Source organism: Egretta garzetta, unplaced genomic scaffold, assembly GCF_000687185.1.
Source record: "Egretta garzetta isolate BGI_Z169 unplaced genomic scaffold, ASM68718v1 scaffold36, whole genome shotgun sequence".
In the NCBI taxonomy this organism is placed as follows: Eukaryota; Metazoa; Chordata; class Aves; order Pelecaniformes; family Ardeidae; genus Egretta; species Egretta garzetta.
In genome coordinates, this window is record NW_009259975.1 from 1679 (window position 1) to 15768 (window position 14090).

At 40.6% G+C, this 14090-nt stretch overlaps 1 protein-coding gene across 1 annotated transcript; it reads left to right on the top strand.

Annotated features, from left to right (window-relative positions):
* The first annotated feature begins 1824 nt into the window (after positions 1 to 1824).
* Positions 1825 to 13781, top strand: LOC104127670 (transmembrane protein 68-like). The gene is made up of 7 exons (XM_035895865.1): positions 1825 to 1876; positions 3767 to 3960; positions 6126 to 6329; positions 11141 to 11201; positions 11282 to 11335; positions 11602 to 11741; positions 13677 to 13781. Exons 1-7 carry the CDS (start codon positions 1825 to 1827, stop codon positions 13779 to 13781), a joined length of 810 nt encoding a protein of 269 aa, XP_035751758.1.
* The last annotated feature ends 309 nt before the right edge of the window (positions 13782 to 14090 follow it).

Consider the following 14090-nt stretch of genomic DNA (forward strand, 5'->3'; position numbering starts at 1 on the left):
TTTTAAAAGGAGGAGAGAGGAATAGATGTTTATTTTCAGATTTCTAGCTATGATGCACACGTTTTGATGTTTTGATAATTATAGAAAATAGCATGTGGAGACATTAGTTTATTGAGATGCTCCTGATAAGCTGGTTCATCTTCATAATATTTCGGCAAAAACACTGTCACATATTTGTCATTTTGCCAATGTTTACCCCGTATGGGTTTTACTTCCTTCACATAAATTACCTTAGTCTATGTCCTGGTTTCATCTGGGATAGAGTTAATTTTTTTCTCTAGTAGCTGGCTTAGTGCTGTGTTTTGGATTAGTACAAGAAGAATGTTGATAACACGCTGATGGTTTAGTTGTTGCTAAGTAGGGCTTACACCAGCCAAGGACTTTCAGCTTCTCATGCCCTGCCAGTGAGAAGGTGGGAGGGGACACAGCCAGGAAAGCTGACCCCAACTGGCCAAAGGGTTATTCCATACCGTATGACATCATGCTCAGACTGCACTGGAACAGGGTGAGGCTCTGGAACACCTGCAGTACATTGATGACATCATCGTATGGGGCAACACAGCAGAAGAAGTTTTTGAGAAAGGGAAGAGAATAGTCCAAATCCTTCTAAATGCTAGTTTTGCCATAAACCAAAGTAAGGTCAAGGGGCCTGTGCAGGAGATCCAGTTTTAGGAATAAAATGGTAACATGGATATCATCAGATCCCAATGGATGTGACCAACAAAATAATGGCCATGTCTCCACCAACTAGCAAAAAGGAAACATAAGCTTTCTTGGGTGCTGTGTGGTTCTGGAGAATGCATATTCCAAATTACAGTCTGATTGTAAGCCCTCTCTATCACATGACCCAGAAGAAGAATGATTTCAAATGAGGCCCTGAGCAACAACACGCCTTTGAACAAATTAAACAGGAGATAGTGCATGCAGTAGCCCTTGGGCCAGTCCAGGCAGGGCAAGTTGTAAAATATGTGCTCTACACCGAAGCCAGGGAAAATGGCCCTACCTGGAGCCTCTGGCAGAAAGCACCAGGGGAGACTTGAGGTCGACCCCTAGGGTTTTGGAATTGGGGGATATAGAGGATCCAAGGCCCACTATACTCCAACTGAGAGATATTGGCAGCATAAAAATGGTTCAGGCTGTTTCGGAAGTGGTTGGTACTGAAGCACAGTTCCTCCTAGCACCCTGACTGCCAGTGCTGGGCTGGACATTCAAAGGAAGGGTCCCCTCTACACATCATGCAGCTGATGCCATGTGGAGTAAGTGGGTCACACTGATCACACAATGGGCTCCAATAGGAAACTCCAGTCGGCCAGGAATCTTGGAAATGATCATGGATTGGCCAGAAGGCAAAGATTTCAGAATATTGCCAGAGGATGAGGTGACGCATGCTGAAGAGGCCCCACTACCAGAAAATGAGAAGCAATATGCCCTGTTCACTGTTGGGTCCTGCTGTCTTGTGGGAAAGCACTGGAGGTGGAAGGCTGCTGTGTGGAGTCCTATACAACAAGTCACAGAAACTGCTGAAGGAGAAGGTGAATTGAGTCGGTTTGCAGAGGTGAAAGGCATCCGGCTGGCTTTAGATATTGCTGAACAAGAAGAATGGCCAGTACTTTATACTGACTCATGGATGGTGGCAAATGCCCTGTGGGGGTGGTGGCAGTAATGGAAGCAGAGCAACTGGCAGCGCAGAGACAAACCCATCTGGGCAGCCACATTGTGGCAAGATATTTCTGCCTGGGTAGAGAACCTAGCTGTGAAAGTATATCACGTAGATGCTCACGTACCCAGGAGCCGGGCCACTGAAGGACATCAAAACAACCAGCAATGGATCAGGCTACTAAGATTGAAGTGGCTCAGGTGGATCTGGACTGGCAACGTAGGGGTGAATTATTTCTGTCGTGGGCCCACGACACCTCAGGCCATCAAGGAAGAGATGCGACATATAGATGGGCTCATGATCGAGGGGTGGACTTGCCCATGGACACTATTGCACAGGTTATCCATGAATGGGAATCATGCGCTGGGATCAAGCAAGCCAAGTGGTTAAAATCTCTCTGGTATGGAGGATGATGGCTGAAATATAAATATGAGGAGGCCTGGCAGATCGATTTTATCACACTCCCACAAACCCACTAAGGCAAGCGCCACGTGCTAACCATGGTGGAAGCAACCACTGGATGGCTGGAAACATCCCGTGCCCCATGCCATCGCCTGGAACACTGTCCTGGGCCCTGAAAAGCAAGTCCTATGGCGACATGGCACCCCAGAAAGAATTGAGTCAGACAACAAGACTCATTTCCAGAACAACCTCGTAGACACATGGGCCATAGAGCATGGCATTGAGTGGGTATAACACATCCCCTATCATGCATGCATCAGCCTCTCGGAAAATGGAACAATACAATGGGCTGTTAAAGACTACACTGAGAGCAATGGGTGGTGGGACATTCAAACATTGGGATACACATTTAGCAAAAGCCACCTGGTTAGTCAACACAAGGGGCTCAGCCAACTGAACTGGCCCTGCCCAATCAAACCTCTTATGTACTGTAGAGGGGAATAAAGTCCCTTAGTGCACATAAAAATATGCTGGGGAAGACAGTCTGGGTTATTCCTGCCTCGGGCAAAGTCAAACCCATTCGTGGGATTGCTTTTGCTCAAGGACCTTGGATGCACCTGGTGAATGATGTGAAAGGATGGGGAAGTCTGATGTGTACCTCAAGAGGATTTGATTTTGGGTGAGAATAGCCAATGAACTGAATGGTATGATGTTAATTGCTATATACTATGTATATCATCACTTTTATGATGGCTATATGCCTTATCAATGGTATTACAGTAAGAATCACCTAGATTAATGAAGAATGAACTTTGATGAAGCTGAGCACAGTGCAGCAGTGATGGAACCAGAACTAGCTTCAGCATGCAACAACCCAACACCACACACCATCTGTCCTGCCCTGAAAGACTGTTATAACAGATGGAGCCCAAAGTCATAACCTAAATGAACTCAATGAACATTTTGGAGGACGTCCCATAGACGAAGGGAATGATATCTGTGTGTATATTTCAAAAGACAGGAAAAGTGGTGGCGATTAATTGGGATGTAGACATAGATGGTATAGAATAAAGGGTGGATATTTTCCTGGTTTTGGCTGGGATAGAGTTAGTTTTCTTCCTAGTAGCTGGCATAGTGCTGTGTTTTGGATTTAGGATGAGAAGAATGTTGATAACACACTGATGGTTTAGTTGTTGCTAAGTAGGGCTTACCCTAGCCAAGGAAGTTCAGCTTCTCATGCCCTGCCAGCGAGAATCTGGGAGGTAGCACAGCCAGGACAGCTGACCCCAACTGGCCAAAGGGATATTCCATACCATATGATGTCATGCTTAGTATATAAGCTGGGGAGAGTTGGCTGGGGGGCAGTGACAACTGCTCAGGAACTGGCTAGGCAGGGTGGTGAGAAATTGCATTGTGCATCACTTATTTTGTATATTCTTTTACCATTATTATTATTTTCCCTTTCTGTCCTATTAAACTGTCTTTATCTCACCCCATGAATTTTACTCCCTCCACCCCGGATTCTCTCCCCCATCCCACTGGGGAGGCAAATGGCTGTGTGGTGTTTAGCTGCCTGCTAGGTTATACCACAACAGTCTAAATATATAGCTACTGGGTTTTCATTTAGCTCTAATCTTGTTCCTACATGCAAGCAGTATTTGTGATATACTGTTATAATATGATGTATTTGTTACTTATTTATTGCAGGACTTAAATTATTACTGGAAGTGACGGGTATTATGCCAGGTACAAGGGAGGAGTGTCTCATTGCACTGAAGAATGGACACTTGGTGTCCATCTCACCAGGTGGAGTTAGAGAAGCACTATTCAGTGACGAAAGTTATCAACTCATGTGGGGAAATCGAAAAGGCTTTGCTCAGGTTGCTCTAGATGCAAAAGTGGTGAGTATTATATGTTACCAACCCCAGTTAATGCTTACTGCATACATGCTTTGTTATAAAACGCAGCTTAGGAGGGTTTGGTGGAAAATCTTCCAGACAAACTAAAAGGTTAGGGAGTAAAGATTTCTCATCCTTTTCCCACCACTTTCCTCAAGCACATTAATCTGTAGGGAGCGAGCGTTTTATGAAACTGTATAGCTTTTTCTTGACTGTTGCAAGGCATCCGTCTTAACAGTTCCATCGTGTAGGCATCTGATTTCTTTGTCTTGACTGTATTTCAGAAATCTTCATTGTGGTCCTTCTCCATATTGCCATAAGGTTTCACTCTTTTTTCTCATCCTGCTAGACTTATATCTTTATCTTACTTCTACATACCCAGTCATTTTCTTACGGCTCTTTAATGTATTATCCTTATCTTTCTTTCTTCTCATGTATTCTGGGAGGGTCTGGGATTTTGTTCTTACCCTTACTTTTCTTCATGTTTGTGAAAGATTGCATTAACTAACACAAGGTGCGCCTACATCAGTGTCTTGAGTTTGAATCATGTGTGCACTTTTGAAGCAGTTTTTCCATCTGCCTCACTTACTGTGCTTTCATTCACATCATGGAATGTGTTAGAATACCTGAGCTGCATTCCTTTTGGCTGAAACTAAATGAGAAGTGGGACCTAATACTCTCCCATTGCAAATGGGCATTCAGTCAATGCTACCAGACAAGAATTAGTTCTCCATAAAAACAGACCACTGAAATGTGTTGTGTTGATGTCAGGTCTTCAGCATCCCCTAGAGATGCGTTTCTGTTGGTCTGCACTCCACTAATGTACACATGGCCACAGTTTCAGTTATATTTTCCATATGGATGATGATCTAGAAATACAAACTTCTACCACTGGCTCTGATTTCTTCCATATAATTTCACACGTGAGACTGTTCCTCTGATACAGTCTCTGAGAAAAAAAAATTATTTGGGATGGCATAGAGCTGAAAGAGCAGCAGCCCTGTCTTTTTCCTGCCACTTATCATCATCATCACCACTAGAGACAAGTTTTCTGTCTTAATTAGCATACCTAGCGCTCTTGTGTCTGACAATACTGGTACACATCCAGGCTTCACCTGTTCTGCCATGAGCTTTCTGCTGCTTTCTCATGAATTGCACAACCGTCATTTTTCTTTACTTTCTTATGAATATCTCACCAACTGCAATGCTCTTCTTTGGCCTTCCACATAAATGTAATCCTTTTCTGTTTATATAGGAGAATCTGTACAGAGACTTGAGTTCTTCCATGGAACTTTAATTTCTTACCACCCCTTTCAGATTTTTTTGTGCAGTTATATCTCTTTCTTACCCCATTGTTGTGGTTTAACCCATCAGGCAGCTGAATAGCTCGCTCCCTCCCCTGCTCCCTTAGTGGGATGGGGGAGAGAATCGGAAAAAAAAAAGTAAAACCTGTGGGTTGAGATAAAGACAGCAGAGGAAAAGAATAACAACAACAACAATAATAACAGTAATAGAATATACAGAATATACAAAACAAGTGATGCACAGTGCAGTTGCTCACCACCCACTGACCGATGCCCAGCCTGTCCCCATCAGTGATTGCTCTCCCTCTGGCCAACTCACCCCGAGCATGACGTCCTATGGTCTGGCATAGCCCTTTAGCCAGTTGGGGTCAGCTGTCCTGGCTGTGCCCCCTCCCAGCTTCTTGTGCCCCTGGCAGAGCAGGAGAAGCTGAAAAGTCCTTGACTGGTGTAAGCACTACTTAGCAACAACTAAACCATCAGGGTGTTATCAACATTCTTCTAGTACTAAAACCAAAACACAGCACTATGCCAGCTATTAAGAAGAAAATTATGGCTAGGCAGGGTGGTGAGAAATTGCATTGTGCATCACTTATTTTGTATATTCTTTTACCATTATTATTATTTTCCCTTTCTGTCCTATTAAACTGTCTTTATCTCACCCCATGAATTTTACTCCCCCCACCCCAGATTCTCTCCCCCATCCCACTGGGGAGGCAAATGGCTGTGTGGTGTTTAGCTGCCTGCTAGGTTATACCACAACAGTCTAAATATATAGCTACTGGGTTTTCATTTAGCTCTAATCTTGTTCCTACATGCAAGCAGTATTTGTGATATACTGTTATAATATGATGTATTTGTTACTTATTTATTGCAGGACTTAAATTATTACTGGAAGTGACGGGTATTATGCCAGGTACAAGGGAGGAGTGTCTCATTGCACTGAAGAATGGACACTTGGTGTCCATCTCACCAGGTGGAGTTAGAGAAGCACTATTCAGTGACGAAAGTTATCAACTCATGTGGGGAAATCGAAAAGGCTTTGCTCAGGTTGCTCTAGATGCAAAAGTGGTGAGTATTATATGTTACCAACCCCAGTTAATGCTTACTGCATACATGCTTTGTTATAAAACGCAGCTTAGGAGGGTTTGGTGGAAAATCTTCCAGACAAACTAAAAGGTTAGGGAGTAAAGATTTCTCATCCTTTTCCCACCACTTTCCTCAAGCACATTAATCTGTAGGGAGCGAGCGTTTTATGAAACTGTATAGCTTTTTCTTGACTGTTGCAAGGCATCCGTCTTAACAGTTCCATCGTGTAGGCATCTGATTTCTTTGTCTTGACTGTATTTCAGAAATCTTCATTGTGGTCCTTCTCCATATTGCCATAAGGTTTCACTCTTTTTTCTCATCCTGCTAGACTTATATCTTTATCTTACTTCTACATACCCAGTCATTTTCTTACGGCTCTTTAATCTATTATCCTTATCTTTCTTTCTTCTCATGTATTCTGGGAGGGTCTGGGATTTTGTTCTTACCCTTACTTTTCTTCATGTTTGTGAAAGATTGCATTAACTAACACAAGGTGCGCCTACATCAGTGTCTTGAGTTTGAATCATGTGTGCACTTTTGAAGCAGTTTTTCCATCTGCCTCACTTACTGTGCTTTCATTCACATCATGGAATGTGTTAGAATACCTGAGCTGCATTCCTTTTGGCTGAAACTAAATGAGAAGTGGGACCTAATACTCTCCCATTGCAAATGGGCATTCAGTCAATGCTACCAGACAAGAATTAGTTCTCCATAAAAACAGACCACTGAAATGTGTTGTGTTGATGTCAGGTCTTCAGCATCCCCTAGAGATGCGTTTCTGTTGGTCTGCACTCCACTAATGTACACATGGCCACAGTTTCAGTTATATTTTCCATATGGATGATGATCTAGAAATACAAACTTCTACCACTGGCTCTGATTTCTTCCATATAATTTCACACGTGAGACTGTTCCTCTGATACAGTCTCTGAGAAAAAAAAATTATTTGGGATGGCATAGAGCTGAAAGAGCAGCAGCCCTGTCTTTTTCCTGCCACTTATCATCATCATCACCACTAGAGACAAGTTTTCTGTCTTAATTAGCATACCTAGCGCTCTTGTGTCTGACAATACTGGTACACATCCAGGCTTCACCTGTTCTGCCATGAGCTTTCTGCTGCTTTCTCATGAATTGCACAACCGTCATTTTTCTTTACTTTCTTATGAATATCTCACCAACTGCAATGCTCTTCTTTGGCCTTCCACATAAATGTAATCCTTTTCTGTTTATATAGGAGAATCTGTACAGAGACTTGAGTTCTTCCATGGAACTTTAATTTCTTACCACCCCTTTCAGATTTTTTTGTGCAGTTATATCTCTTTCTTACCCCATTGTTGTGGTTTAACCCATCAGGCAGCTGAATAGCTCGCTCCCTCCCCTGCTCCCTTAGTGGGATGGGGGAGAGAATCGGAAAAAAAAAAGTAAAACCTGTGGGTTGAGATAAAGACAGCAGAGGAAAAGAATAACAACAACAACAATAATAACAGTAATAGAATATACAGAATATACAAAACAAGTGATGCACAGTGCAGTTGCTCACCACCCACTGACCGATGCCCAGCCTGTCCCCATCAGTGATTGCTCTCCCTCTGGCCAACTCACCCCGAGCATGACGTCCTATGGTCTGGCATAGCCCTTTAGCCAGTTGGGGTCAGCTGTCCTGGCTGTGCCCCCTCCCAGCTTCTTGTGCCCCTGGCAGAGCAGGAGAAGCTGAAAAGTCCTTGACTGGTGTAAGCACTACTTAGCAACAACTAAACCATCAGGGTGTTATCAACATTCTTCTAGTACTAAAACCAAAACACAGCACTATGCCAGCTATTAAGAAGAAAATTAACTCTATCCCAGCCGAAACCAGGACACCCATCCAATTTGTTTAGTGTTTTCCGTGCTTCTGTTCACTCTCCCACTCTTTTTCTCAAAAAAGTGTGGACTGGTAAATACGAGTCACAATTCTTAATATATTGTGTGGGCCTATAAAGCACTGCTACTAAGAAAGTATCAGAATACAAATAGGGTAAACCCAGTCAAATTTATATGGGCATTTTGAATTCCCTTACAATCTTTCCTCTTTATTAATTTAATAATAGACTCCAACAGTCAGAAGGAGATGCCACTTTAACAACTGGAGTGTTTTCTAACAATTTTGTTTTCATATCTGTCTTTCCAGCTACCTCAAACATTTGAACATTCTTTTGCCAGATGTTTTCACTTCACTTGGAACCTTACAGTGTAATTCTACAATGTAATATGTATATTCTTTAAAACAAAAATTGAATTAAAAAAATATGAGCACCCTTCACATGGAGTGCCACCCTTACGAAAGCACATCACAAAAATCCTTGCTAGTAATCCACATAATCCTTCCAGTCTTCCGTAATTTAAAAGCATGTGGAAATAGCTGAATAGTAGTACCTAAAATTGCTGGCACCTTCCATTAACAGGTTGGTGGGGTTTTTTTAGTTTTTTTTTTTTTTTTGTTTAATGTATTGGGTGTTCATTGAGGGTAAGGTTTTTCAGCGTGAAAGGTTCTCGTGGTCATTTGTATAACATGTTTGGTAATACGGGCACTATCAGGCACTGTTACCTGGAGGCAGAGAGAATATTTTCTCCTTCGACACCTACTAGCCTGAGCTCACATTTATTGCAAGTGCTGCTGGCTCTTCTATCACTTATTATTGCACTCATTCAGGGTTGGGTTTTTTATGATCAGAAAGTCTGAATGAATCTCAGTATGGTGGGCATCACTGTAATTAGCTTGCAGGCTCCACTGAATTTTGGGCATTTTTCATATTTCTCTGGAAAGCTGTGATCAGACACACCTTAGATAACTAAACACTTAAAAAAAGAAGTGATATGCATTTAATAGTAGAGGGGTCAATATTAATCTTATATACCATTCCTTATATAAAGTTAGTAGTAACTGGATTCCATCTTTTGACAAGTTTGGAGTTTGATTGCTCCCGTTTGTTCTTGCTGCATCCTTTTCAATACCAGCCAGACCAGTCTTGTAGGTTGTCTGAAGACTGGGCATAGACTCACAGCAATTTATATATGTTTTGCTAATACTTATTTGGATCCCAGATGAAGGCAAGAGAGGACTAGAAGTGTCTTGCTTTGAATTTATTTTACGTATAGTGTAGCCATCAAACAAAGAACCACACACACTTTACAGTATTCATAAGTGACAACATGGTGGTTCATAACCTGCCATGGGTGACTTGAATGGGGATTTCAAGACAAAAATAACTTTATATATGAATAGATATTCCCATTCTTATTATAATGTTACGGAAGTTCAACAGTTCTTCCACTGAAAAAGTTGAAGAAAACCAAACAAGGAATGTAGTTTCAGCCTCAGTCATTGCCTGCATATTTCCACATTTGGTTTTGACTTCATCTTGTCTGACTGCTCTGCTTACTTGGGTGCAGAGAAGGAGAGCTTTACTATTTAATGTAATGTTCTGACTCACTGAACTTCTGAGACATACATTTGTCTCAGGTGGATTTACGTAGGCCAGGGGCCTGAGCTTCCAAAATACCCTCTACCTGTGGCTGGACTTTGAAGGCTAATGGGGAGGAGTCATCATTTCTGAAGATCCCTGCATTTTATCTGTGCCAAGAAAGTGGTTCAAATCTAATTAGGTAAAAGATAAAGAGGGACTATGGTTTATAAAATTCTTAAAAAAAAATAGAATAACCCTATGCACCAGTACACGCTGGGGGCTGACCAGTAGTCCAGAGGTTCCTTCCAACCGCCACTGTCCTGTGATTCCATGATTTTCAAGCTGGCCAGGTGTGATCCAGCTCAGTTCCAGCACAGCAAATCTAATCTGTGGGTTACTGCAGATCTGAGCGTGCTAGTCTAGTTAGGCCTTTTTTCTTGCTTTTTTTTTCTCGTCCTGTGGTTTCTGTTCTGTGGTTGTGATTCTTAACAGCATAAAGGTGTTCTTTCATTACCTTTTGGAAAAGTAATTCCAAGAACATGCTCAAAATACAATTTCAAAAAAACTGAAAAGGGACAATAGAGGGGCAAAAAGTCATTGTATGTATGGGTACAATCACTGTTAGTTTGTCTGCAAATTATGAAATCTTGCCTTGGGCTGTAAGACATGACTGTTTCAAGTTCAGGTATCTCAAGTGTCTTTTTTTTTAATTACAATAATGAAGTGTAATTGCCTAAGGATCTGCCCTCCAGAAGGTATGTAGTCCAGGTCAGTGAGGACATACAGCTGCCTTACTTGTCCAAGGGATCTGCAGAAGTTTTTTCTAGTGGGGTATTACCCAAACATTATTGCTTCAGTGAGACCTTAGTTTGAGAAGCTCATGAGATGAGCCAAACGTGAATGTCTACTTCCTTTCTGCAAGACTTCCTGAACCGAATACCTTCCTATTCACCACACATGATGTAAGCTTTAGACAGAGAAACTGCAAAACTTCATTTTATTTCAGTCAGCAATACTGCAATAAATATATAACATGCAAGGTTGGTTTTTTTTTAGAATCTCAGTTAACTTTTATAATGTATGTTCAAAATGAAAGGCATAAACCTCTAATACAATGTCATTTTCCTTTCAGATGTTGACTTTAAAACAGCAATGTTTGTGGGAGCTGAGAAACAATTTGATTTCTATTTTGTTGTTTTTTATAACAAGATTCCTTGTTTGCTACCTAACTGACTGATAATTATCCTCTGTATTCAAGTTCATTTCTTAGTTACATTAACAGGCATTAAAACATAAATTCAAACTTGATATAACATTTCTACCTTCTTGGGTTTTTTTGTGATTCCTTAGCCCATCATTCCAATGTATACTCAAAATGTCCGGGAAGGATATAGGATGCTTAAAGAAAGAAGTAAGAAATTCAAAATGGATTTTAAGTATTTGGAATGTTTTCTGCACTTCTCTCTCAAATGTCTCTCACTTTTCTCTTAGATTGTGCCTTTCAGACTTCTGCTTACTTTGGATTCTCTAACACACTTGCTGTGGGTCAGAGGTATCTCAAATATGGAAATCGCTTGTGTATAACTGGTTTGTGCTGTGTGATTTGATTCTTGAATGCAGTCTCATTTCAGTGATCTATTAAGTCTCTTGAGCTTTTTTTCGGTGGACAGTTACCTAAATCCTGTAACTTCTTCTTGACTGTCAGCCAAAGCATGCATTCTTAAGAAGTCTTCCGTATTAATCAGATTTCAAGTTTGGATTGTGTTTTCTGTGACTATAATCTCACCTTTTCCTCCCTTAAACTTTTTCAGAATTTTTTAGACAGTTGTATGAAAGTACTCGATTGCCGTTTACTCCTCCATACGGAGGATTGCCAGTTAAATTTCGCACATATATTGGGGAGCCAATCCCTTACGATCCGAATATAACTACAGAGGAATTAGTTGAAAAGGTAAGTTAGCTCTCCTTGCAATACTGAACTACATACTTTGTTCTCTATTATATATGCACTTGAAACGAGTTTTTTGTATGCTTAAATAAAGACAAATACACTTTTACTAGTTTGTTAAAGCAATGGGCAGTTGAACTCCAGGATTATTTAATGTATGGGTACCTACAAGAAAGTATTGACATAGTAATAGTTGATTGGGATGCCCTCATCCTTTTTGGAACATGTGAGCTCTGTCTTCTTGGGATGCTGACTTTGTTTCTCCCATGCCTTTGGTAACTTTGATAACTGAAATGATGTAAACTCTGCTGTGAGTTCAGTTTTCAGGAAAATATATTTCATATATAACAAGTACCTTTGAGAATCTTCTCTAAGTAACATACGGCTCTAGAAACAAAGTTCCACAAGAGCTTCAGCCTCAGTGTCAAAAGGAAAATGTTAAAAAAAAATAATTTGCATACAAAATATAAATATTTTGAGTACCTACAGCTTGGTGAAATCAGTGGTGCCCAGAAGCATATAAACGTTTATAGATCCAGGGTTTAGGAATTTTTCAAAGTACTAATCTATTCTGAAAACACGGTTTTAAAAATTTTTCATAGAAGATGAAAGGAAGGATTTATGCAAAAAAAAAATCTGATATGGTGTAGGAGTACACACATCAAAACACTTGTTAGGAATCACTGATGTAAAAAACACCTTGCTGCTCCCAAAAAGATGCAAGAAGGCTAGCTTTTCTTTTTTTTCTTCTTCTTCTGTTTTCTTTTTCCTTTTTTCTTTTTTTTTTTTCTTTTTTTTCTTCTTTTTTTTCAGGATCTACTGCAGATTGTTCTGGGCTTCACAGCAGTGAAACTAGAAGTCAGGTTTCGTCTGTTACAAGGGAACTGTCCCAGCAAGCTATAGATTTTGGTCTTAACAGGTTTAGGAGGCTGGAAGCAGTATTAGTGCTAAGACTGCTCTCATGGTTATCCATATTCTTGGATTTTGGGGGAACAGTATTTCAAAAGTAAAATTGAAATTTCCCACGACATTGATTTGCTTTATTAAGTCAAGCCTCTGACCACCCACTTCAGTGGGAGTACAGTTAGGTTGTCTGTGGCTCATACTAATTAAAAAAACCCAAATGGGGTTTGGGATGAGCAGTGGCCTGGCTGACCTCTGATCCTGCCCTGGAAAGGAGTCAGGACATGAATCTGTCAGGCAAGGTTTGGCCACTCTTTTCTTATATTCCCAGTCATATTCTACCATCACTCTGGGGTAGATCACCAGAGTATGTAGCTAGCCTTATTTCAAGTTTAAATACATGAGAAAAAACTAAGGGGTTTTTTTTCTTATTGCTAGTACAAATACAGAGTATTTTATGCATTCTCTTCACAAACTTGGATTGAAATCTCATGCAGAGTAAAAATGAACAGAATTTAGATATAAATTCTCTTATTATGTGCGTGCTGATTATGATACAAATTATGGAAGAATTCCTGTTGGGAAGGAAGAATTCAAGTATGGAAGAATTCCTGTTGGGAAGGACAAGACAGAGGTGTCTACTCTGAATTCCTGGTCCCAGCAAGGTCAGCTATGAGATCAGACGAGGTTATTCAGGCTTTATCCATTGCTCTTAATGAAAATCTTCAGGGGTGGAGATTGCAAAAACTTAATGTTTGCATGTGTTAAAGGCTACTTTGACTTAGTAATGACCAGGTTTGATAAATCTCAATAATTTGAGCCTATCCAAACTGCAATCAATGTTTTTATTCCTTTCCTTTCCAAGGAATGTGTCATTAGGACAACTATCTAATATAAAAGACAATTTTTTTCTTACAGTAGATCTTGTGTGTGAATTTCCCAATACCCCCTGAACCTCTGAGAAGACGTCAGTGATTATACTGTTCTTCCTTGCATAAGCAGGTCTGTAAAGGCAACTTTCTCTTCTCTTTTCAGACAAGGACTGCTGTCGAGGCTCTCATAAGCAAGCACCAAACAATCCCAGGCAGCATATGGAAGGCTTTACTGGAGCGATTTGACAAACGTCGTAAAAGTGATTAGAAAAGTGTTTATTTCATGGTTTTTACAGCATACAGTAAAAAGCAATGTCCTATGGCAATGATGACTAATAATTGGTGTTCAACCAATTTAATTTACAAGTTTCTACAGATGCCAACCGGAGAAGAATTAACCTCTTGAAGGTTCCCCTATGTCTTTGAGGATATTCTGAATTCAGAAAGACTGAAGAAGAAAACTTATGTATAACAGCAATGCAACCACTAAATTCCCCCGAAGGAAATCATGTAGCCAGGGTTTCCCTGGTTCCTAAAACAAGTATGTACATACATCTGAGAGCTGCAGAAGTTTTGT